Source organism: Pseudopodoces humilis, chromosome 7 (assembly GCF_049639895.1).
Source record: "Pseudopodoces humilis isolate 2021_Gansu_Grassland_sample_001 chromosome 7, ASM4963989v1, whole genome shotgun sequence".
Taxonomy (NCBI): Eukaryota; Metazoa; Chordata; class Aves; order Passeriformes; family Paridae; genus Pseudopodoces; species Pseudopodoces humilis.
In genome coordinates this window covers 8,890,986-8,915,313 of record NC_142206.1, presented here as the reverse complement: position 1 = coordinate 8,915,313, position 24,328 = coordinate 8,890,986, and the positions used below count along the sequence as shown (strand labels likewise).

The 24,328-nt window shown below is 44.3% G+C and overlaps 1 protein-coding gene across 1 annotated transcript in view; it reads right to left on the bottom strand.

The window, feature by feature from the left end:
* Nucleotides 1-24,328, bottom strand: part of ABTB2 (ankyrin repeat and BTB domain containing 2) — a 111,771-nt gene that overhangs the window by 5,684 nt on the left and 81,759 nt on the right. Inside the window, exons 4-13 of the mRNA XM_005531772.3 lie at nucleotides 10,393-10,545; nucleotides 8,977-9,142; nucleotides 5,837-5,926; nucleotides 5,296-5,397; nucleotides 3,793-3,889; nucleotides 2,995-3,130; nucleotides 1,757-1,983; nucleotides 875-1,053; nucleotides 397-502; nucleotides 147-249 (exon numbers count right to left, since the gene is read on the bottom strand). Coding sequence (XP_005531829.1) covers nucleotides 147-249; nucleotides 397-502; nucleotides 875-1,053; nucleotides 1,757-1,983; nucleotides 2,995-3,130; nucleotides 3,793-3,889; nucleotides 5,296-5,397; nucleotides 5,837-5,926; nucleotides 8,977-9,142; nucleotides 10,393-10,545 — 1,359 coding nt within the window. The remainder of the gene's footprint in view (nucleotides 1-146; nucleotides 250-396; nucleotides 503-874; nucleotides 1,054-1,756; nucleotides 1,984-2,994; nucleotides 3,131-3,792; nucleotides 3,890-5,295; nucleotides 5,398-5,836; nucleotides 5,927-8,976; nucleotides 9,143-10,392; nucleotides 10,546-24,328) is intronic.

Sequence of the window (24,328 nt, the reverse complement as noted above, 5' to 3'; positions counted from 1 at the left end):
GAAAGCTGGAGCAAGTGCAGCTCTCCCTGCAAACTCTGGGAGAAGGAATGGGAAGTCTGGGAATGACTGGAGATGTACACTCCAACTACCAGACATTTCAGGGATAATCATGGCTGGGTTAATTATGCCCCTGGTTAGTGACTCACCTGTTAGATGCAGTAACCAACAGGACTTTGTGTGCATAGAAGAGCTTTCCTTCCACTAAGAAAGTTACATCAGACATTTCTTTATTGTTCAGAAAGTGAGGATCTGTTTGGTAAAGGGACAAAAAAAGAGTTGACTTTTTTTTTCTAAACTGTGCATGCTTTTCAGAAAAAAAATCCAAACAAACAAATTAAAAAACCCAACAACCCAGAAGCAATCAAAAGAAGCTCACTGCTCAGGTGAGCACCTCACCCAGCCGAGCTGGCAGCGTCTTTCGGATTTCGGGAATGCTGGGAATGGGGCTGGTGCCGTAGCAGTGGGTGAAGATGGATGCGAGCTGCTGGTTGATGGAATCATTCTGTGAGGAGGATGGAACAGGGATCAGCAACTTGACATCAAGCAGGTTCCAAATGTGCTGTAAGGGCTCAACCTGGGGCTTACAGCAACTGTACCGTACAGGAGTAACTCCCCATAGAGGGTCAAGATTTAAATTAAGGCAGAATTACAGTATCTGTGGAGTTATGGAGGTATACAGAGCTGTAGAGCTTCCCCCAGGTGTGTGTTTGAGGACTGTCTGGGGGCTGTTTATGAATTTAGATAAACACTTCCAGGCCCATTTCCATGCCATAACTCCTAGGGACTTTGCCCAGCCATTCTCTTGTTCCTGCTGTGCACAACAACAAAATCCCAGAACTCTCAGCTCTGACAGAGTTATAAAACTCTGACTTACTTTGCTGGTTTTGAGGATGTCAAACATGAGCTGCAGCCCCTCGCTGACCAGCTCCTCGTTGTAATCCTCCTCTTTGATGGTGACAAACTCTCGCAGCAGGGTCTGCACCACAGAGTAGCGGGACTGGGAGAAGGTTGTCCGTAGGGACTCGATCCACACATGGAGCTTCCAGGGCACTCCTGCAGCCACATAAAAAAGGGACAGTGAAAGATGATTTCCTGAAGTGTCTATGAGGAGATTATCCTGCTCCTATTACTAACACTTGGCAGCACTGAAGTAGTTCTACCTATATCCTAACAGCAGATAGATTTTTATCTTGATATTAAAGGTGACTGAACTGGGTCACTGATACATTAAGTGACAAAGGATTGGCACCAGGATCATAAATTGGAAAAATTTCTGCTGATTTTTAAGGATCAGAGATTCCCTGTTTTGTTCTGAGCTTCATGGTTAGTCAGAACTACAAAATAAATCTGAAGTTGTAAGGGTACATAATGGCACACAGCTGAGGTGTGAGGTCTTTTCTCCTGGTTACACACAAGCTTCTAAGCTTTTCTCTCTTCTACCTTGAGATCAGATTTATTCCTTCACCTTGAACCACTGATAAACACTGAATTTTAGGTGTCAGTATCTGACAGGGAGAGATGCTCCTTGTTTTTTTTAATACGTGGGAACAGAGGATCCAGCCAAGAGTAAGGGACATCCCAGAGCAGCAGGAATTTGAAAAAAAAAACCAAAATGAACTTGTGAGGAGCCTTTAAGCACTTTTAAAATTTAGATTAGATAGCTTTGCAGCTGGGGTTGTAGCTCTTCTAAGTGACAGGGGCAGAAAAGGAAGGTTTTTATGCCTTTTGTGCACAGTGCTCAGAAGGAAGGACTCACCCAGTGCCCTGAGCTCCATGGTGATGTCCACGTAGCCGTGCTCAGCACTGTAGTACATGGCCTCCTGCAGAGCCTTCATCCGTGTCTTGCACAGCCGCACCTGCCCCTCGCTGGAGCTGCCCTGGCTGGAGGTGTCACTCTCCACCCCCTCGGCCAAAATCTCCTCCAGGGACAGCACGTCCCCCTTCACCTGCTGGGGCTGGGTCAGGAGCTTGCGCAAGACGTTCCTGAGCAGGGACGAGAGGTTTCACTTACTAACAAATGAAACTGCAACAACTCAGACAGGACAATGGGGATTTGGGGTAAGGGATCCGGCTCAGTAAACAAAAATTTCCTTCCTAAAGACAGCTGGCACTGTGGAGCAGCACAGAAACCACTTGTCCTTCCCTACCCCACATCCTAGAAACTGGTGCCCCACAGCAAGGGCTAAAACATGGCCTGTACTCCTCACATGGTGGGTTTGTTTGGAATTTCACACAGCAGTTGCAATAAAGAGACTTTCTTGTTTGTGTCTTGTTTGGGGAGTTTGCATCACTGATGTCCCTCAGCCAGCTGGGGACAGCTGCTCCAGACATTCCCCAGGCCAGCAGGGCCACCCAGCACTTACTGTGCTGCTGCATTGCCACCAGCCACTGCTCTCCTTGCACCCACACCACTCCCTGAGGCTAAACCCAGCTTATTTAAGGGCCCAGCTTTAGGGTCACCCCATTCTATCCTATGGCAGAACAAGCCCTGAATCTCACTAAGGTTTTTTTTTCTGGGAAGACAGAGACTTCTGGAGGAGCTTGCAAGTAATGTCTTATTTCTGAACAACTACCCTGAAAACAGGGTTGGAGAGCCAGGCTGGCTGGTTTAATGATTCACCTCTTGGCTGGCCATCCAAAAACCAGAGATGCAGACACCCAGGCTCTGCTATTATTTTTGCCACCTCAACCTGATTAGATTCCGTCTCAGAACATGAACCAGGATCTCATAACCCTCATCTCATAACCTACTCTTAGGTGGGACTTGGTCTGCTGAGGTAGAGCCTAAAACCAGCTCACCCTCAGGGCCGCAAAGCCACACCAACAAGTGTAAGAATAAGAAATAGCAAAGACCTTTGTTCTTTGTTGTCAGGAGAGTCTTAACCCCATCTACTGAACTGCACATGCAGGGGTTTGGGTCACAAAGTCACACAGGACACACAGCATCACCCAGAGTGCAAAAAACCCCTGCTCTGATCAGGAACAGTGCATTACCTGTGGCCGTGTGCTGCTGAGTGGCTGAAGCAGTTCATGTCCTCGTGAAGTGACGATGACATCCCGTTGACTTCCAGCATGCTCAGGAGTGGATCAGCACCCCTGCTGAGCAGCAAGCTGACCAACTCGTAATTCCCTGGGGAAAAAGGACAGGAACATCAGGATGGTCCCTCTTTGGAAGCGTAAAACACAGATTTAGCCACAGGCAGGACTCCCTGGCTCTGCTCCCATTAGATGGAGTAGGGAGGGGGGGCAGGAGATCCAGCACTGGGTGTCACTGGGAGGGGAGGAAGCCTTTTTTATCCCTTCCATAAAGCTTGGAGCAGAGCAAGCCAGACACTCATCTTCATAAAAGCACAAAAATATTAGAGAAAGAAACAAAAGGAAAAAAATAAAACCACTTTGAGGTGAAAAGTGTTGACAAACAAGGCCAGCACGGACTCGTTCACAGAATGCTTAAGTCCTGACAGCCTGCTAGAAGAAATGCAGAATTTTTACCTGCATTTAATAAACTAATAAACCACATTTCTTTATATAACAGTTACTCTTCCCCAGGCTGAATGGAAACTTGTTCATTTTTCACATCTGGGTGTTGCTTAGGCCCACAGACACACCCAGACTAGACAGGGGCTGTTTATGTTCCTTGACAAGTGCTCTGTGAAGGAGTTGGTGCCATCAGCTCTGCAGTGGGGCTCTGGGGAGGAGTCAAGCATGGGACAAGTTGGAAAACAGATACTTGGGGCCCTTCAGGCTGGTGGCAGGAAGAGATGGAGAGTGTTGAGGCCACAGGGAGCTCACCTGCAGCTGAGGCCAGCTGGAGGGGGGTCTCGGCATAGTTGTCCTCCCCAGTGTTCACGGCAGAGCCCTCCACGTGGGCACCAGCATCCAGGAGCAGCTGCAAGGGGCACAGGAAAGACAGGGAGTTGGGAGAAGAGCAATTCAGAAAGACAAAACAGCCAGGGCTGGGTGTTAGAAAGGAGAACCAGTGGGTCCAAAGTGAGGAGGGCACGCACACAAAGGGCCCAACTGGAGAGCACCACCTCCTCTTTTAATCTCCTTTATGGCCGCGGCTGTGCAATTGGAATCTCCCAGCTCCAAAGGGCTCTGCAGTCAGAGCAGGAAGTCCATCTTAGCTCCATGCTGTGCACAGGAAGCAGGGTTCCCCCAGGGAATTACCAGGCTGGTCATACCTTGTGGAGCCTGTGTAGGGATGGCAGCTGCAGGGATTTGTCACACAGAACCTGCTTTCACTGAGCTGCTGTGAGGGAAAGAGCCCCCTCTCAGATGAAGGGGAGAAGGTTACAGGGGGATGGGGATGTGTTTTAGCCAGGTGGGGCTGGCACAAGGCTCTGGAGCAACCAGAGCAGTGCTGGCAGGGGCAGGCAGGGAGGGTAAGCCCTATACATGTGTATCCACCAGGATATTTCATGCTTCCACGACTGTGGGCACTGCAGTACACAACAGGAGCTTTGATACACTTGGCTACATCTCCTGGGAGAATCAAACTCGTATCTTACACATAAATTAAGGCTGTCCAACCCCTGGAATACCAAAGGCTGCCCAGGCAGTTTGCCATATAATTATGTACAAATGTACACAAACAAAAGATGAGTGTGTGCAGCCTCCATTTATTTACATATTTTTTTTTTTTATTCCTTCCCCTTGAGCAGGAGGTAAATTAAATTCAACAGCAATTGATTGTCTGCTGTGATCAGTTTTTCATTCCCCTAGAAGTTTGGGAAGCATTTCTGGGGCTCCACCCCATCCTGCTGCCCCTTGTGATAATTCCACAGAAAAGGGAGCAGAGAGGATGCCACAGACTCAAATCCCACAACAGCTTAAGTCTTGTTCATACAGTTCTCAAGGATTATGAAAGAAGTTACAGACTATTTGCTGCCATTAGAGCAGAAATCAGCATACACTGGATTTTTGCACATGTAAATTTATAAACCAATTAATATCTACTGTTATAAAGCTCCTGATCAAAGAGCCAACCTGTAACCAGTCCATGTGAAGCACTAGTTTATTTAAAACCAAAGAAATTATTGTGCAGCACTGTTTTGGAAGCAGTGAGCTTTGGAGCACTACTGAAACCAAAGAAAAATATGGAAACACGCTGGGTTTTGTTACCAAAATTCCTTGCTTGGAATTATGTCACCAATTTTCATTCTCCTTGTTTTAAACAACATTCAGTTTTTTCATTGTTTTTTTAGGAGGCTCAAGAAGCCCAAGAGCAAGGGCTCACAGCGCTGCATTTCAGTCCCCTGTGTCTCCTGGAAGGATTCCTGGCTGGAATCTTACCTGGACCACTGAGATGTGCCCGTGCAACACCGCAAAGGTGAGGGCAGTCCAGTGCCGGCTGTCGGGATGGACCGAGGGGTACCGTGGAGAGGCACTGGGCACCTGGAGAAGGGAAGCAGGCACTCATTACCCACTGCAGCCTGTCTGCCTTCATGCCCTGCCTTGTACAGAACCACCTTCTTCCTCTGCGAGTGACAAGCCCAGGGAATGCGGACTTGGGCCGCTTAGAGAACACTGCTACCACCACTGACCCGTCCCCTGGGATTTTTTAATGGGCTCACTGGTTTCTCCCTGTGGCAGCTCCTTCCCTCCCCTTCCCTGTGCACATTAGACTTGCCATTTCCAATCCTAATTGGAGCCACTGAGTGCTCCAAGAGGTTTTGAAGGTTTTCTCCTCCCTCCCAAATCCCTGAAGCAACTGTTTCTGAGACAAATGCCTTGCTTGAAGCTTCCAGGACCGAAGCCTTCAGTTGCTAGGAGAGATTTCAGAACTCCTCCTGTTAGTTTAAAGATGGATAATAATGGGCAGAGGGTTACTCACTGGAATATCTAAATTTGCTCCAGCATCTATAAGCATTTGGACCATGGCTTCATCTCCAGCAGCACAGGCATACATGAGGGGGGTCATACCCTTCAGAAAGGAAATGAAAAATAAAAGCAAAGTTATCTTTCTAGCCCTATCAACAGTAACACTGTCATGGACACAGCAAGTTTGAATCTTAATGTACAAAGTGTGTATAGGGACAGCATATAGATATATATATATATATATATATGGTTATAAAGCATTTTTGATTTCTATGAAGAGTGGGCACAACTGATACTGGAAAATGACTGGGACAAAACATCACTGGACAAGGCTGAAAGAACACAAAAAGGATCAGTGAAAATCCTAGCCCTGTATTGTCCACAATTCTCCAGCTTTCCCAAGGCTGACTACAAAGAAATGCCACTTCTTGGCTCATTTGTAGCCAAATGAACTGAAGGCAGAAAGCAACACAAAAATACAGAAGATGAATTTATTTGGCAACTTCTCCCCATTGCTAAAATCCTATTTGCCTCAATATTTCAGCATTTCAATCCCATAAATCTCCCTCCCTCTACTTAACCAGCAAACCATGACGGCTCAGAGATGAATTATGAGAAAAATGAGCCTTACTTATGGAGTTCATTCCAGAAGTATCCAAGGACAGAAAGGAAATGGCCTGGTAAAATCCATTCCTGCTCACATCCCACAGCTTTCCTGTCCCCTCTCCTTAATTATTGCAGGCATTTGAATTTTTTACATCTCTGCTGCTCGGTGTGCAATAACAGAGCTTCATCCTTAATGGAAGCTGTACTGTAAAATGGAATTACATCTCTCACACACAAGTTCTGCTCTTGACTCTGCAAAGGTGACTTTTCAAAGCAGCCACAACTCCCAGCTTTGTGTTCTGGGGCACTTCCATTCAGGAAGATATTTCTGGGTGAGATTCTCTCTGGCTGAGGTATTTTGGCTTTTGTGGGGCTTGGGAGGCACCACATTCATTATAGGCAAATAAACTGAGAATTCAAAATGCAGGTCTGCAGGCACAAACCCCAGGGTTCTAAAACTTGTATAGACTTACTGTCCTTTTTTAAACTTTTAGTGTTAAGTTTGCACTCTCTGCTTGCTCCTTGCAAAGGGAAGAAGAGATTGTTTTCCTAAACATCCCCAATTCCCTGAAACCAGAGTGCTTGTTGGTGCCCATCAGAACTGAATACAGGGTCCTGCTCCAAACTCATGTTTATGAGGGGATGCTGAGTTCTTTTCCACAGATTTCCACGTACACAGATGGACAAGTGGATCTGAACATCCTCACACCCTGGGAGTGGTCAAAATCCAAACCTGGATCTAAAGCCTTTGTATTGAATTATCCGGCAGCTCTGTCATGCCTGAGTCAGTCTTCCCAAGTTTGGGCATCTGGCTTTGTCTTACTCTTTTCCAAAAGGAGTAAAACAAGCTGGTGGCAAAGTCCAGCTTTGGTTTCCTATTCCAACTATGGCAGGGCTTATTCCTAGAACTTGGATTTAACTCTGCCTGGGTTTGGCAGTGCCATGCAGGCACTTGCTTGGACACAAAGCTGAGTTGCTCCAGAGTCAAGTGGAGAATTTCCAAGCAACAATGTCTCCAGAGGGGGCCTGTCCTGCCCTTTTTGTTGGTGCCAAAACACTCTCTGAGGGGCAAAGATGACAGAGCTGCCCCACTCAGAGCAGGGCTGGCAAGAGGATCCCACCCATAGGATGAGGCATCAGTGAGTGACAGCAAAAACTCCTCAAACTTCCCAAGGAGGTGCCTAGAGGGATCTCTGTGCTGACAAAAGCCAGACAGCTCCCTGTTTGCTGGCTGGATGAGAGGAAGGGAACATCCTGCAGTGAGAAGTGACAGTCCTGGCACCAGTGTCTGTGGTGGTGGGGCACAGTGGCTCACAGTGGAAATCACAAAATTCTCTTTGAGAGAATGAGAGGCTCTGGGCCACAGAAACGGAAACTGCAAAAACTTATTTTAAAAAATATAAAGAGGAAGTGGGAAACCTTTATAATATAAATCTGCCACCTCAGTCACATTACTAAAGTGAGTATCTATGATGAGATACCCATGCCAGTGACCACAAAGCTCCTGATACTGGATTTGTAAATAAGGCAACTACAGGCCCACATATGTCCAGGATCAGTTTCTGCTATTTGTGTATACATTCACACTTCCCTTAAAACTGCAGGATGGTGGGCAGTGCCATGAAAGATGTGCAATGTTCAGAGCTGGGTCTGAAATGCTACTGCAGTAAAATGCTGTGTGTGAGAAAACCTCTCTACCTGAACATAAACCCTTTCCCACTTCTCAATATCCTCTTGTTCCAGAGATGTGACAGCTCATTCTCCTGGCTGTGACAGCTATAACGAGTGTTTATTTAGGAGAGGTGACTTTTTTCTCCCCCCTTTTTAAATTAAAAGCTAATTCCATGCATTGAATGATGCCCCAGAGGACAGACTCTGCTGTTACTTGATGGGACTGACAGCATGAAGCAGCCAGAGACTCCCAGGACTACCAAATCCCTATGGTCCAGTGTGGCTGAGCAGAGAGCAGTTAAAAATGGATAAACAGACACATCAGCATGATGGACTCTGAGCAAATCTAACATTGACTGACACCAGACCACTGGGGTGGGGATCTCAGTGTTGTTTCTTGTATTCCAAACTGCCCTGAGTCTGAAAGCCATGAGACAAAAACACCTTTTGGTCACTCCTCACTGACTCAGTCAGGATTTGGGCTGCTGAGCCAGAGGGGAGTGTCACTGGAAAAGAAACCACTTTGTTTTGACATCCTCTCAGCACGTATCAGACTTTCCATTCACTGCCCCTGTGTTAACCTGCCTGCCATCAGTGCCTGAGACAGCCCATCCAAGGAACAGACATTCCAGCTGATAAACAATCCACTCCGGGCTCTAATGGGATTTCTTTCTTTTTGGAGGGTTGGCGTGAGAGTGGGGAAGTATTTTACTGTGTTTTAAGGGATGCATTTTCAGCCTAAAACACGAGCTAGAATTAGAAAACCCTCGGAGAGGCAACAAACACGACCCGGTATTGATTTGCCATGTGGAAAGGAAGAAGCAAGCTGCTGATGCAGGGAATTTTGGGGTTGTGAGCATTTTTTCTGTGGCACACCTGATCATCCATGGTGTTCACCCCATCAGGGCCCAGGGCATCGATGGCTTGGTTGATCAGATCCGTCCTCCCGCAGTTCAGCATCCGGAAGCCCAGATCCTGCTGGAATTTCTCAGTAGCAGCTTTAGCATCCAGTCTCCTGAAGGAACTGAAGCAGCATTCAGGTCTGTGAAAGGCAAAAGAATTCCTGAATGGTGCCCATACCATAAAAAAAATATATGGATCCTTAGTCTTTTCTGGGCAAAAAATACTGAAATTTTGAAAAAGTGTGAAATAAAAATCAAATTTAGGCACCAGAACACACTCAATGCTTTTCCAGCAACTCAGTTAAAGGAAGTGCTTTAACATTTCTTTGAGGATCTACTAAATTCTTATCCTTTAGATGACTATCAGGACAACTTTTATGAAGGAGCCTAGGGATTACTGTAAATCCTTTGGCTGTCTGCTCAGACTCTTCTGAATTCCAGACCTGGAAGTGTGTCTCCCTCACTGAAGGACCACTTCCCAACTGGAGGCTGGCACTGGGAGGCTCAGCCCTTTGATGTTATTTTGGGGTGAATGCCTCCCACAGTACCTGCCTGGTTTCCAGCACAGGCTCTTGTGCAAACTCTCAGTGAGTGAGATATCAGCCTGCCAAGTTCCTCTGATAAATGAGATGCTTTCAGCACCAGCCATCCTCCTCTGGAGAGCCTGGACAACCTGCTGAGGAGCAGACCACTCATCACCTCACACAGAAGATTCAGGATGAATCTCATATAAAATCCTACCATAATCTTGCTCTAACTGTTATCACAATCTACAGTATTACCCAGAAGAAGATGTGATTACTTTATATAATAGTAACAAGAAAAGAAAAAGACGAATTCTGTTTAAAAAAAAAAAAAGTAAAATAAAATTACTCCACTTGAAATCCAGTGAACCTCAGAAAAATAAAGTTTTTGAAGGGATGGAACTTGTCTTTGCACATTGTTCCTATCCCACAGCAAGCCAGGAATGAATAAATAAATAAACAAACCAGCTTCAAGACCTTTTTCCCCCTGAACATATTGGATACAAAATGACTGCTTTAAAGGACCAAATAATGTGATACAGAATCAACTTTTTTTTTCCTGCTAGTTTTGATCTTTCACTCAACCTATCTTATAAAGCAAGGAATAATCTTGTAACTAAGTCTGAGTCATGGAAAAACCCCAAACCCAAATACATATATTGCATATTTAACTTTCAGAAAGATAAAAATCTTTCTGCCCCAGCTTCAGAGTTTGGCCAAAGCTCCTTTATCTCTGGAAGTAACAGAAGATTAAACGTGCGTGGCCTGTATGGCACAGCGAGATCTGGCTTCCAGAAAATGTAGTAAAAGGCCATTTTAAGAAGTTCTAAGGATTGGAGAAGCTTTCCAAAGCTTAGCCCACGTACTTGAGCTGGCGTGGCTCGCAGTCCAGCCCCGGGAGGAGCAGCCTGGCCGTTTGCCTGATGTCGTCGCTGTCCACGGTCAGGCTGCGCCGGTGCTCGGCGTAGGTGATGGCCACTCGCATCCACTCCATCAGTGGTGGCAGCAGCATGAAGGGGCTGTGAAGTGAGGGGAGAAATCCATTATAGAACAAGGTCTGAGGCTGGAGGACACTTTGTGGGTTCCTGGGCGTGCAAGGGGGAGCCTGGCACGGATAAATCCCACCTGAGGAAGGAAACTGGACTGGAAGGTCATGGCAGCAGGAAGGAGCTGCTCAGCCTTGATCACCTGAGCAGTTTATGCTCAATATGCTCAATATATGCTCAATAGCTATGTCTGTTATTCCAAATAATCCATAGGCACAGGATTATTTATTATTTATTATTATTTTCATGCTCATCTGCTAGGAGTGCTAAAAATATCCTTGACTGTTTGCAACTTCAAACCTTGCTAATTCAGTCCTGCCTCTGTTAATCTTTACATTACCATTATCCCCGTGGCTTTCTGCACTTTGCCTTTCTTATGCAGAGCTCAGTTTTCCCTGTCTGACCCCCAGTTTTTCCCCCCTGAGCTTCCAGACCATAGAAGTGGTGGAACAATGAGGTTTTACTCAATATGAAGGGCTGGAAAGCAATATTGGAATATAAATAAGGTAATCACAGCAGCACCAGCAAATGATTAGCCCCCCTTACTCCTGCTGTAAGAATGAAAACAGCAATGAGATTACACATTAATGTACAGTTACCATAATACTCTCATACATAACATATCTCATCCACCCTCACAATATACAGCCAGACTGATCTATTTTGCTTGATTTTTCCCCAGGGATACCTGCCACCCCAGTGGAAAGCTTGGAAGTGCTGGCTGTAATGAAAACACCTCTCCCATTCCCCGTAACAACTTCATTAACACTGTGGAAAAATAATAAAAAAAAAAAAGCCCTTTCCACTTAACTATTCAAAAGAAAGTAACCGAGGGGAGAAAGGATCATTTCCTTTACAAAGTTCAGAGAGAAAAAGATAAATATTAGGGAATATGAACTGATTTGGGCATTAATTAAAGCAGCTGAAGCCAACAAAGGCATTTTTAAAGCTGTGCCTGTGTACATGTGCAAGGGCAAAAGAGTGAGCTGCACCAATCCCATTAGAACCCATTTATCCATAATGGGATTTGCAAGCAGAACTCCCTTTATCACGACTTTGAACACCCTTCAGGCTGGAATAACTTCACTCTGTAAAACTATGTGCTGTTCCAATTTCCCCAGTTGCAAGGTGCACCCTGAAACGCTGCCATTATCACCCTACAAACACACCCACTATTTTCCCTGTCTTCTCCTTGTCTTCCTTTTCCTCTGAATTGTGAAACAGGATCTACAAATCAGAGGGTTTTTAAGCACTGGATCCATCCTGGATTGCCAGGGCCAGGGTGTTTCTAACAGGACATTGACTTTCTCCTGTTATCAGTCTACTTTTCTGTCAAACAATCAGAATATCAGGGTTGCTACAATCACCACTTTGAAAAAAACCCAGCAGCTCATCCTTCCAAAGACTTTCTGAAAGGGATGGGATGAATCATTCCAGCTCATCCAATTCAGAGCTGATGAACTTCCCCTAAGGGAAGAGCAGGAATTGTCAACAGGCATTTGGGAGATGTCTTTCAGCAAATTCTCTGCTCCAGGGAATTTAAACTCTTATCCGGCCTGGAAAAGAGCCATTCACACTTTTTGAATGCAGGTATTTAAGAGAGGAGCCAAAATTAATTATTTTTCTATGTACTCTGCAGAGCTTCTAGCATGGGATTCAAAGTTCCACAGAGGTGGGGATGGCAGAGAAGTAGGCCAGGGAGGCTAAAAGCACCAGAATGAAATACAGAATTGAATTATATTTAGATTGGGAACGTTCAGGAGCACTGGAAAAGCTCATCTTACAATAGAGTCCATCTGCCACCTTCTGTGGTAAATAAAGATTTAGGCCACATCCCAGCTTCCCTGACACTCCCATGGTGGGAGTGGGAGCTGGGCACAGAACCATGTCCCTGATCAAACCCAGCAGCCAGAGCTGCCCAGATCAACCCTGATCTGGGCAGCCAGAGCCTGTGGTCAGCCAGCAGCAAATGCCACAGAGTCTGCACCAGAAATAACACCTATCCTGAAGGAATTTCCACTCTGTAAAAAATCCACATGTGCCAGGGTTATAAATGGCTTCCACACAAGCAGGCCTTGGATGTGGAAAACTTGCTTTGAGAGGAATGGCAAGGAGAAAGATTTTTTTTTCCCCCTTCTGTTTCTTTTTTTAATCTCAACAGATTTTTTCCAAAGGCTTTAAAAGTGACAGTTCAGACTGCCTGGTTCTCTTGTGTCCAAAGGAGAGCAGACTTTGGAATGTAAAAAGCAGTGTCAGGAAAGATGCTCTCATCCTGCTATCCTGATTTTCCAAACCCCACCATTGGCATTGCTGTGCAAATTGGATAAATTATTCATTATTCTATCAAGGGCCACTATAATGGCTTTAATTGCTAATTTGCTGGAAAAAACTTTGTCTGCAAAATTTCTAGCTTGAGGATGGGCTTTTTACTCTTTCCCACTACTTTTATCCAACCATTTCCTTTCTCCCAACTTGGCCACGCTCTGGGAACAGCTTTATCTTCCTTTGCTCACTGACACTCCACCAGATAAGCAGCATTATCCCAGGACTGAAGCAGAAAGAAGAGGTGCAGTTCAGCTGAAAGAAACACCAACACTGGGTCACGTCGCACTAAGAAAATAAATGAAATTACTCATTTCCTAGAAAATAAAATGCTGTTTTCAACCCTGTGGCCCTTAACCTGGGCATCCATCTGCCTCCAAGGAATCACTGATCATTTCACAGTCTGGAAAACACTGCAGGAGGGGAAGTGGAGAAACCTTCATGGAAAATTAACTGGGAGATGCTGCGAGCTAAAGAATTAATTTCTGTCTCTGCGCTCCTGCCTGTGCCATGTTTTGCAGGCTGCCATTTTCCTCTGGTCTTCCTGACATTTAGAAGGGTTTGGCAGCTCATTAAATTCCACACATGAAGTGATCCAGCCTTGGGAAGCTGTCATATTCCAGCAAAAACTCGCTGGGGACAAAGACCCTCTGTTTTCTCAGAAGTACAATGCCACCACCATGGCTTTTTCCAGTTTTTTGCCATGAAGTTGTCTTGGAGTGATGACAATATGAACTGGGAATGTGCACAGGATTGGGAAGTGGAACGGGAACTGCTCCTCTTCTGTACTCCTTGTGAAGAATCACAGTGATGTCTGATATTGTCATGTGCTGTCAATATTCCACCCATAAATTTTCTGAAACTGTCTCCATCTGGAAATGGACAGCCACTCCATTCCCAAGGGGATCACCTTGGAGCTGGGTGAGAGTGCTCTGAGAAAGAACAGACTTTCTCCCTTCCTTTGAGCTAAACCATGTTGTTCTGTTTAGACACAGCTGAGGAGACCAAGCAGCACTTGGCAGAGAACTGACAGCAAGGTTTAGGGTTATTTTTTCCCGGAAAAGGTACTTTCATTAGAATGGCTTTGGACATGACTGGCATGTGGAGAACACATCCAGCATCTCGAGGAGAAGCTATGGGATCACAGACCTTCAGGGATATCCATCAAAGAAATCATTCCCCAAAGTGGGCTCTTCTGGGGATTCCTAGGAGCACTGGGATCAAGGTATTTTTGGCAAAGGAAAGTTAATTGCATACAATAAGGAGAGCACTCCAGAGGCAGAGAATCATGCCATCCTTCCTCTGCTTTGAGCACCTGCTAACTCAGGTGAAGACAGTGGGGTTTCCCACAAAAAACAGCCATTCCATCACATTCCTTCCTCCTGGCTGTGACCCCAGGAGGATCCAGTGACAAGACTGCTGAAAAATCACAGAGTCATAGACTGGTTTGGGGTGGAAAAGCCCATCGTGTTCCAGCCCCCCTGCCATGGGCAGGGACACCTTCCACTAGCCCACAGACTGCTCACAGCCCCTTCCAACCTGGAGGGAAAAAGAAGGAATAAAACATCTTCCCTGCTCTTCTCTGCTATTTTTCATTGCCTTCTGTTCTGCTACAGCAAAACAAAGTAGGAGCCAACAGTGACAGCAACAGCAAGAAAGAAAAACCTTGTTCTTCTAAACAAGTCTCTCCTTCTTCTAAAGCAGGAAATAAAATCCTGTCCTAATGGAAGCAGGTGGGAATGGCAAAATTCACCTCCTTCCTGGCAGCTTGAGCAGCTCCTGAGACACACAGGCACAGTCTCCCATACCGCCTGTCCTCAGGCCTTCTAAATGGTCTGAGTGAACTAAAGCACATGGAAATATCGCAATATTTATGGTCAGAGTGGGGTAGCCCATGGTAACCCTGCATATTTGACTTACAGGAACTATCCAGAGGTTCCAGAAGAGAAGAATACCAAATCTTTAAAGATCAGTGTGGGGTTTTGCAAGGGACTAAAAAATAAAAAGGAAAGGTTTTCAGTGCAGTGAGCTAATGATTGAATTTATTGCTGGAATCCAACCCTGTGGCTCAAAGTCACTAAGATGGAAAAATCCCAAGGATGGCAACAGAGTCAAAAAGAAATTGCAGTGAAGTCTCATTACTTGGAGAAGGGAAAAGATTCTCAGGCAAGACTGAGTATCCAAATCTCAAACCATGGCATGCTGATGTGGAAAACAGTGGCACATTTACAATTTGGATTCTCAAACAGTAAAACCCTCTTCAAGCAGCAGGGAGAAAAAAAATATCTCAGAGTCTGCAATTAGATGTGAATAAAATAACAACAGAGATGCTGATTTAGAAGAAACACAAAATTGTTGCTCCAAAATACAACCAGCTACAGGAGCTGTACATACAATACAATAGGAGCTATTCTCAAAAGTATTTTACAAAATTTCAGGAGCTTCCCACATTTACAGCAGAAAAAATAGGAATTACTGTGCTGGGCCCCATTCAAGGATAATCTCAATATGTGCAACATCTTTCAAGGCAGACAGTTCAGATCCTTACAAAAAAGGAAGAAGAAATTTAATCACATCCAACTGACCCCCAAAAAGCGTTTTTCTGACTTCCCTTAAAACAATGACTGGCTAACATCTCAGAAGATAAGAGTTCTCAAATTTTAGTGGATCGTTATCGAGTTACTAAGGCCTTGGCTTGGCTATGCCACGAGTTTAGAGAGTTATCCTGCAGTCAGACACTAATGGAATGAAAGCCATCTGGATAATATTATATTTATTGGGATCCTTTCTCCACTGAATCCGCCTTCAGAATTTCCTCTGCTTACAGAATATAAAATGGTACAAGAGTAGTTTAAATCTAGAACTGGCAGCTCTACCTTACCTTAAGATCCTCCTTACCACAGACATAAATAACACCTTTTCCATCCTTTGCAAACCACACTTAAAAATAAGGTGCAGCATCAGACAGGTTTTACTTCGTGCTGCTACAAATCAAAGGAAAAAATTAAATTTGAGTTCACTAAAAAAAATAACATGAAGTAATCACTGGGAACTCACAATGAAACTTAAAAAGAGCTCTCGAGTCTATGGTTTATTTATTGTAATCACATTTTACAAACTTTACTTTACCAACAGGGAAAAGATTTCATTTTCAGGCTGGAAACAAGCACTGGTGCTGTTCTGGAATGTGCCATGTGTCTCATTAGTAAAACATATTTGTAACATCTGCAAAGCCGAGGCAGGAGAAAGTTTCTAGAGGGGCAGAAAATAATGAAAACCAACTTAAAGTGTATACAGTTGTTGATAAGAGGCAGATAAATATACATGATAGTTTAACTATGACAATATGGTCACAGTTACGGGGTCAAGGATGTGACAGATTTCCATCTGTCCCTCCAGCCACACATGGAGCTGTTGGAGCCCTGATGGACATAGAGGAAACACAGAAGGGAAACTACCAATCCTGCTGCTGCTCCCAACTTCTCAGTGCCCTAAAACTCACTGTAAGGTGAAAACTACTGCAAACAATCTGGGGGATGAACTATTCTTCCATGTGTCTGGACATAATTGCAGTCTTGATCTCAGTTAATATGGAGCAAGTCTAGTGGAGAGGATGGAACATGTCAGCTCTGGAGCCAGGCTGGGAGATCTGGAGATCTCCTCAGCCTGGAGAGGAGAAGGCTTTGGGGAGAACTTAAGAGTCCCTTCCAGAGCCTAAAGGGGCTCCAAGAACTGGAGAGGCAATTTGGACAAGGGCCTGGTGTGCCAGGACAAGGGGGAACGGCTTCCCACTGCCAGAGAACAGGGTTAGATGGGATATTGGTACGAAATTCTTCCCTGTGAAGGTGGTGAGGCCCTGCAACAGATTCTCAGAGAACCTGTGCTTGCCCCATCCCTGAAAGTGTCCATGGCCAGGCTGGACAGGGCTTGGAGAAACCTGGCATAGTGGCAGGTGATATTGTGGTAGAAAAAGATCACCTTTAAGGCCTCTTCTAACCCAAACCATTCCATTATCCTGACTCCGTGATTCTAATAGCGGCTCTGGCCAGGCCATCTACATCAGATCCAAGCCTTTCCCAACTCCTACAGAAAGGTGACTAGACCTGGTTTGCAAGCACAAAACACTTTCCACACAAGATCCAACCAGTCCAACATGTGAAGTCCTGGTACCCAGGATCCACCTTGAGGAATCTGACCCAGGAAAACCTTGCGATGCCTTACAATTCCAGCAGCAAAGGAAAAAACTGGTACATTTTGGAGCAAGACATGAGCACAATTTACATGCATGAAAGGAGTGAACCTGCAGCAGCACGTTAGGTGATGGTCAGAGATAAACACAGGAGGAGAACCAGAGTGGGGTGTCTGCTGTTTCTGGATCAGCCTTGATCCTGTGGGCAGAAAACCCAAGAGGTAACTCCTATGGTGCATTCCAGCAGCTACACTGGCAAACTAACAACAATAAAACAAACAAACAAACAAACAAAAATCTCCCATGTTATCTGCAAGCAGATTAACCAGGGTCAGCTGGTTCCTCACTACCCAAAGCCGAGACTCCTCCTTCCCTGATTTTTTTCTGCCCATTACAAGTAATTCCCAACAGCAGGAGCACAATTGAGACAGCAGCCCTTTTAGTTATGACTTCAATCTGATTTGCCAACATGCATATGTTAAAAGCATATGCTGGCTCTGGAGCCAAAACCAATCTGCCAGATTCAATCACTGAACTCGTTTTCAGGGCCCAGCTGTAAAATCCTGACACGGAGCATTGCCACGCTCATGAAAACTGCCCGGAGCGCCCGAGCTAAAGCTCTGTGAGTAAAGAGCCAGGAAGAGAAATTATTTTTTCTGCAACTCTGGAATACTGAGAGCTGTTCAATTAATTATAGCTGGAAAAGTTTGTTCAGTTAAACAAAGACAATTCTTACCGAAGCAAAAGGGTTTTCATAATAAACAGGGGAAGGTTTCCCATTTACATCCCAGCACAAGCCAAAACCTAATTAGTGTTTCAAGTAAGACATTTTAAAACACAGAATTATTGGTATCTAGAGGCAAAACATTTCAAGGTTAAAAAGATGATTCTAAGATCGTTCTTTCCCTTTCAGGACTAAGAAAAAGTTGAAGAAACTCCTGTTTTTCTACCGACTTGACTGATGTGACATTCCTGTGCCATGTCACACTCCTGTGATCAGGGACACTGTGTGTCATCAGTCACCCTACTGCTGATGTCAGTGCTGTCCTCATGAAAATCCAAGGAATCTTTTGGCTTTTCACATTCCTGGAATCTGAGATGTTGCAGGAATGAATTTAGCATTAAGGCACTAAGAACACACCAACACATGCGGGTTTGGAGCTCTCTTAGGTAAAATAATGTAATGAGTGCTCTAAAATCAGGTACCCACTCCACCCAATAATTTAAGTTAAGAGTCTATTTGCTTACATAAAGGGCATTCAAAGCCCACTGGATGTAGCATTTGTGAATGAATGGAGAGCACTTTTCTAATAGTGCCAGGTAAGACCCAAAATCTGCCATTAATCAAAGTTCAGAAGGAGAAGTAACATCACTGCTGGATCAAAGAGATGCCAGTGTGGCATTTTTAATGTTTTAAAATTATTATTTTGCAGGAAGACATCACTCTGTCCTCATACCAAACTGCTCAATGAACACATTTCACCTAAATCTTTGAGGAGCTTCTGCTCTGCTCTGCTCCTCAGTTCTTGTCTTAAAACTCTGAAGAGCTGCTGTACAGAATGAAGAGAAGAATCTAGTGGTGAATGAATTTGTTTCTGCTTTTTACTGGAAAGCATGAAAAGTTCCATGTTTGCATTTTGCCTTAAACAACTGAATGAATAGTGCCATGTAAGGTTACAGATATGAGAATGCAAGCAACAGAAATGTCCTGAATTTAAAGAAAACATCTGTTGTGATTAAGTCTTTCTATGCCAGACAAGAAAGCACCTCATTCTTCCATTCTGTGTTTAAGACCGGGAAGTCTCCCATTTTCAGACTGTTTTTGTGGTTCTATCCCTGGGATTTTTATGATCTAGGATCAGTGGGCATCATCACTGAACCTAAACAGCAGTGGGAATGGCAGATACAACAGCTAAACGCTGGGATTCTGGTATGTGGATTTAATTGGCCAAGCTCAAATTCTTTCAGTTTTCAAATATCCTAGATTTAGAGCATGCAAGTACTACATTTCAACATTTGGAGCTTCTCAGCAGATGCCACAAATTTCAACTATTAAGTCTGCTTTTAGTGCCAGCAGTGCCTGCTATAGTGTATGAACGTTTACTGAATCTCAAATGAGAGTAATTTAAATGATTCAAATACCTCAATATATGGATGCAGGAGATCTTTCAGCAAGTCACAGCTTGGCCTAACCAAGAGCAATGCTGATAGGACACATGGAAAAAAAGCTCTTACCCTGACACCCTCAGGACGCTGTGGTCAAATACCAGCACAAACAGGAGGCCAGAGGTGTAACCAATACCCTCCTACAAAGCAACTTGTCAAATTACCAAAGTTTTGTATCTATTTCTCATGGCCTGTGAACTACAGAGTTGCAGATTTTATGCCCAGATGGCAAATGACTGAGTAAGACACCAGCAATATTTGTTTACAGCCCAACACCTGCAGCACAGGTAGATGAAAAAACCCAACTGTCACTCAAGTCTCCATATCAAGTTATCTGCTACCCCATCTCTCTCTCTCTAAAAAGCCACACTTAAATAGTCTCATATTAATAGATTAGATAAACATTCTATTAGGGATAAGAGAATGATGTTTTCTTATGCTCAGATAAAAGCTGTTCTTGCAACAGGCCCAACCTGGTTCCTGCTGACCATGGTAGAGGGTGCAGCTCTGTGGTTCCTACAGGAACACTGAGGAATTTCAAGCTCCAGCTGCTCTCTCAGCTAATGACCAGCATGAAACAATAATTTTTGTTTCTAATGCCAAATGGCAAGGATTTATTTTTTTCTTTTCAGCACCATTAAAATGCTGCTGCCAAAAAGCAAATCTCAAACCACAGAAGCATCAATGATTGATATGATAAAAATGACACAGGTAAACATGAGCCTATTCTAACACCATTGCACTCATCATGCACTATTACTTTTTTCCAGCTTGTTGAGGAAAATATCAACATTCTAAAATTCCACTCTACACTTCAGTATTTGTTGCTTTAATAAACTGTTCTCTCAGCATCCAATGCTCTGTGTTTCAAGCACAAGAAGACATGGGACACACCTTTCTTCCCAGGACTTCTAGCTCAAAAAAAACCCCAAACCATGAAGAAATGTAATTATTTGAGAAATAAACTGGTTTTAATTTTATTTTCTTTGCAGCAGGTACCTCTTAGTCCTGTGAATGAAGCTGTACAGAGCCCAGACTTTGTCACCACACTGGGTGGAAAAACTGGGGAAAACAGTGCTCTCAGATCAAGCCAGTTTGGCCATTTATTTTTAGGTATCTTGAGTGTTTGAGCACAGTTTAGCAGACCAAAAGTGGCCCCAAAATGTGTTAATTAAACTACTGTAAACTTCTAGTACAAGGAAGAATGGGATGCCCAGATGGAAAGTCACTTAAGGCACATATGTTTCTGTGATGTTCCACTACACCAACTCTTCAGTGAGATCCTTCCTGAAGAATTTGGCAGCCCCAACAGGGAACTGAACACTGGCTACCTGGCACAGTGCAGAGCTGACAGAAGGAACTCAATCACCCAGTCTGGCTGCTGGGAGCAGGATAATTACAAGCAGCTAAGTTCTGAGCAGGTTATGTTAGCCCTGTTCTAATTTCATGCTAACATGCTCCTACTCCTCTCAACTATCCCTCTCAGACCATCTTCTGGAACTGCATCACAGACAACTCATCCTTTCCCACTGAAAATGTCCCCAGTTCTGCAGCACCTATCTGAGAAGAGCCCCCTGTTTCTCTAGAAGGATCTTTTCCATTTCTGAACAAAGCCAAAGGGGTGAGAAATTGTTAACTGAATTCCTTCCAGCAGCAGAAAGCTTTCCAGCAAGCCTAAGAATAAAACCTTCCAGCTTCTGCCTGCCCCTTCTACTTTCTAGACATTAAGATAGACTTTCCAATCCCTGGAAAAGAGACCTGCAGGTACAAACTCTCCAGTGGAACTCGAGTTGCCAGTGGTTTGACTCCAGGCTGGAAATGCCCCTTCCAGCAGCATTACCAGCAAAGTGCAGCCTGGTCCCTCCTCTCTCAGCAAACACGTTAGACCAGCACCCATGGGATCAACACCAGGTGCTTCAGCCCCAGAAGAATCTAAAACCAGGGCTGAATCAGCTCAGACATGCAGCTCATTTGAATAGGATTTGTGTTGCAGAGCAGAGGTGCTTTTTAAAACACTCAGTTCAGCAGCTGCTGTAAAACCCATGTGATTAAAACGGTGCAGTTTAGCTCTGTAAGTGACCACGAGGTCAGGGCAGCACAGAGATGGGATGGGGAAGTGCAAACTGCCTTGGAAAAAACCCAGCAGAGACGCAACAACCTAGGATTACCCCAGGGAAAGCTTAGGTCTAATCTCCCCAAGGTCAGAGAGAGAGAATGATTGTTGCTATTATCACAAATTATACCCAGAAATATTTACTCTACAGTGGAGCTTTGCTCTTAGCAATGTGTTACAAAGATGTCAGGAACAATAACAGCAAAACCCTCAACAACCTGCCAGCTCTGGCTGCTGCACAGCAAAGGCTCAGGATTGTATTTATTTAGTGTGGCCTTTGTTAAAGCACCAGATAACTCCTTCCTCAGGAAACAGGCATGTTCTGCAAGGGAAGGGCTGCAATTTAGTCCAATAGGAAACAATATTAACTTCAATTGGCAAAAGCAATTACTGAAGAAGGAGAAACTTGTTGGCTTGTTACCATCACTGTTCTTTGCAATGTGTGCAGAACTTTTCATGCCCAGAATTACTGATTTTTTGTTGTATTAGTTACAAGAGCACTATGCTGGTATCAGGAGGCTGTCCTTAAGGACCTGTGTCTAGGAAAGACAGAAACAGGAAAGAAAGCAAACCTGCAAGAGTCAAGCAGAGAGATGCAGACCCTCAGTCAGTCATCTATTATTTCCATAAGCACTGTCTAAAAGATGGGAAAAGAAGCCAGAAGACCTTGCCTAACTCATTGCTGTGTTTCTGCAACACTCTAACAGCTTTGTTTTAGGTCTCCCTGGATTATTTTCCTTTCAATCTTAATGCTGATTTGCTGCTGATCACAAAGAGCAAACAACAAACAATGCACAACCCAGGCTGCCCACAGGCACTGGAGATTCCCAGATGCACCAGCCCCGAGATTCCAGGCAGCTGAGTAGCCAGGCTCTCATCTTCTTGCACCTTCTTTTTTATCTGAGCAGATGGAAAATCAAGAGCAGAAGCCAAGAACTCAACGTGGGCATCTCTGCTGTAGTTACAGTAATTACTGGAGCTGTAATTGCAGGGTGGTAACAAACACAAACACACACGAAGTACCTGTTGTCTCTTCACTGCTAAACAAGACAGCCAGAGATCATCTCCCCACTTTTCAACACTTTTACAAACAGGGACTTTCACCAGAAGTGGCTTCAGTTAGTGACGGCCTTTCCAGGGATTTCCAACCAGCAATGGGGTAAAACCATCGGAAAAGCAGAAAATTGTGTTTTTCAAACAAATGCTTTGCAACTGACAGACAGAAACTGTCAGACACCTCACACTTCTCCAGGTAGGTGGTGAGGATCAACCACTTCCTGCTGAAGAGCCAGGGAAGAAGGTATTGACTCCTGTCAAGTGGGAAATCACCGAGTGGAGAGATGTTCAACAACTCTGAGGGCAAATACTGAAATTAGAACTACAGAGGTAGAGGACAGCTGGGGTTGGAAGGCACTTCTGGAAATCATTCAGTCCAAAGCCTGTGCTCAAAACCAGGGTCAGCTGAGCACATTACCAAGGACCACATGAAATGGGTGAATTTTCAGGTGTCCTGTCCCACCTGTAGCAGTGCCATTTGAGACTTCTAATATGAAAAGCAGCAGCAGCGTCTCAAGACAGCCCAAAAACCTGACTTTTCCCCCCACAGCTTCACACACAGCCTTTATACTGAATTTTTTCCTTTCACTGTACTCTCTTTTGTACCTGTAGTATTTCCTCTGTCTCTTTACTCTCCACACAGCCTGCTCTGTGCTGCTCCATTTCATACACAGGGAGAATCTTCTCCTCCCAGTTTTGCAGAGAATTGTGTTTTTACCACACCCCTGCTCTGGAACAGAAAGATCAGAAGATGCAGGAGCTCCTTTGGAAGCACTACAGTAACACTACAAATTGCTTGCAGCCAGCAATGTGGAAGAAAGGCTGGTCTGTCCCAGGTGTGAGATATGTAGAGTTGGAAAAAAAAAATAAAATTGAGCAGTGCTTGTTTATATAAACAACATAAAAGAGAGGGGGGAAAGTATCTAATTGAGAGTAGAGTGCATTGCCAGCTTCAGCAGTTAGACTTGGATGGATTTGATCCTCAGGGTTTGCAATTAATTCCCTTCACCACTGCCAAGGTCATCTCTCACATTCCAGTTCTGCAATCTTCGAACTATAAAAAAATGAACAATTAAAAAAAAAAAAGACGAGACGTAAAAATACCTCAGTAGGTGATGCCAGGCACAGGCAGGAATATTCCAGGAACGGAAGCATAACTGGTGTCTATCACCTACTGACTTCAGCCAGACTTGTTTTAATTCCCTTCCATTTAATAGTCCATAAACACTTCATCCTAGGTCTCTCTTCAGCCTTTCAGTTAAAATACCAGAAGCACATATGCAGGAGTCCCACTTCCATAGGCTCTGACTCTGTCAAAATGTCATTTTTTTGTCATTTTGATCTAAAAGTTACTACTGAATATGTGCTGAGATGTCCCATAAACAGCAAGATGTTGAAAGCTGCTCATCATAAATGTGCTAAAGCTACTCACTTCTCTTTTTAAAATGACAAATGTTCTCAGATCTCAAAATTGTGGAATATATTCAATGTTTTCAACTATTTAGTATGGGCTCAGCAAACAAATCACACAGCCTAAGGTCAGGAACAGCACTGCCACTGAACAGTTAATTTCAGTCAATAGATACATGTGGGTTGCAGCTTATTAGACTCTGAAATGGTGTTATTCATGCCATCTCCTCTGAATGAGCACCTCAAAATCACAATTAAGGCTGACACTAACTGGTCAAAGTCTAAGAAATGCATGGTAGCAGCCTCTTTCCCTTTGTTGGTGAAGGAAGTTGATCTTATATGTTTATAACCTTTTTATTCTTCCAATAAATCTACCAGACTAAGCTTTCATGGATAGCAAATAGCATTTTTTCCCCTTTAAAAACGGGGGCACGTTTATATATGCCCTTTGCACAAGCAATGCCCTAATGGCACAGTTCATTGTAAGGCTTCCTTCTCTT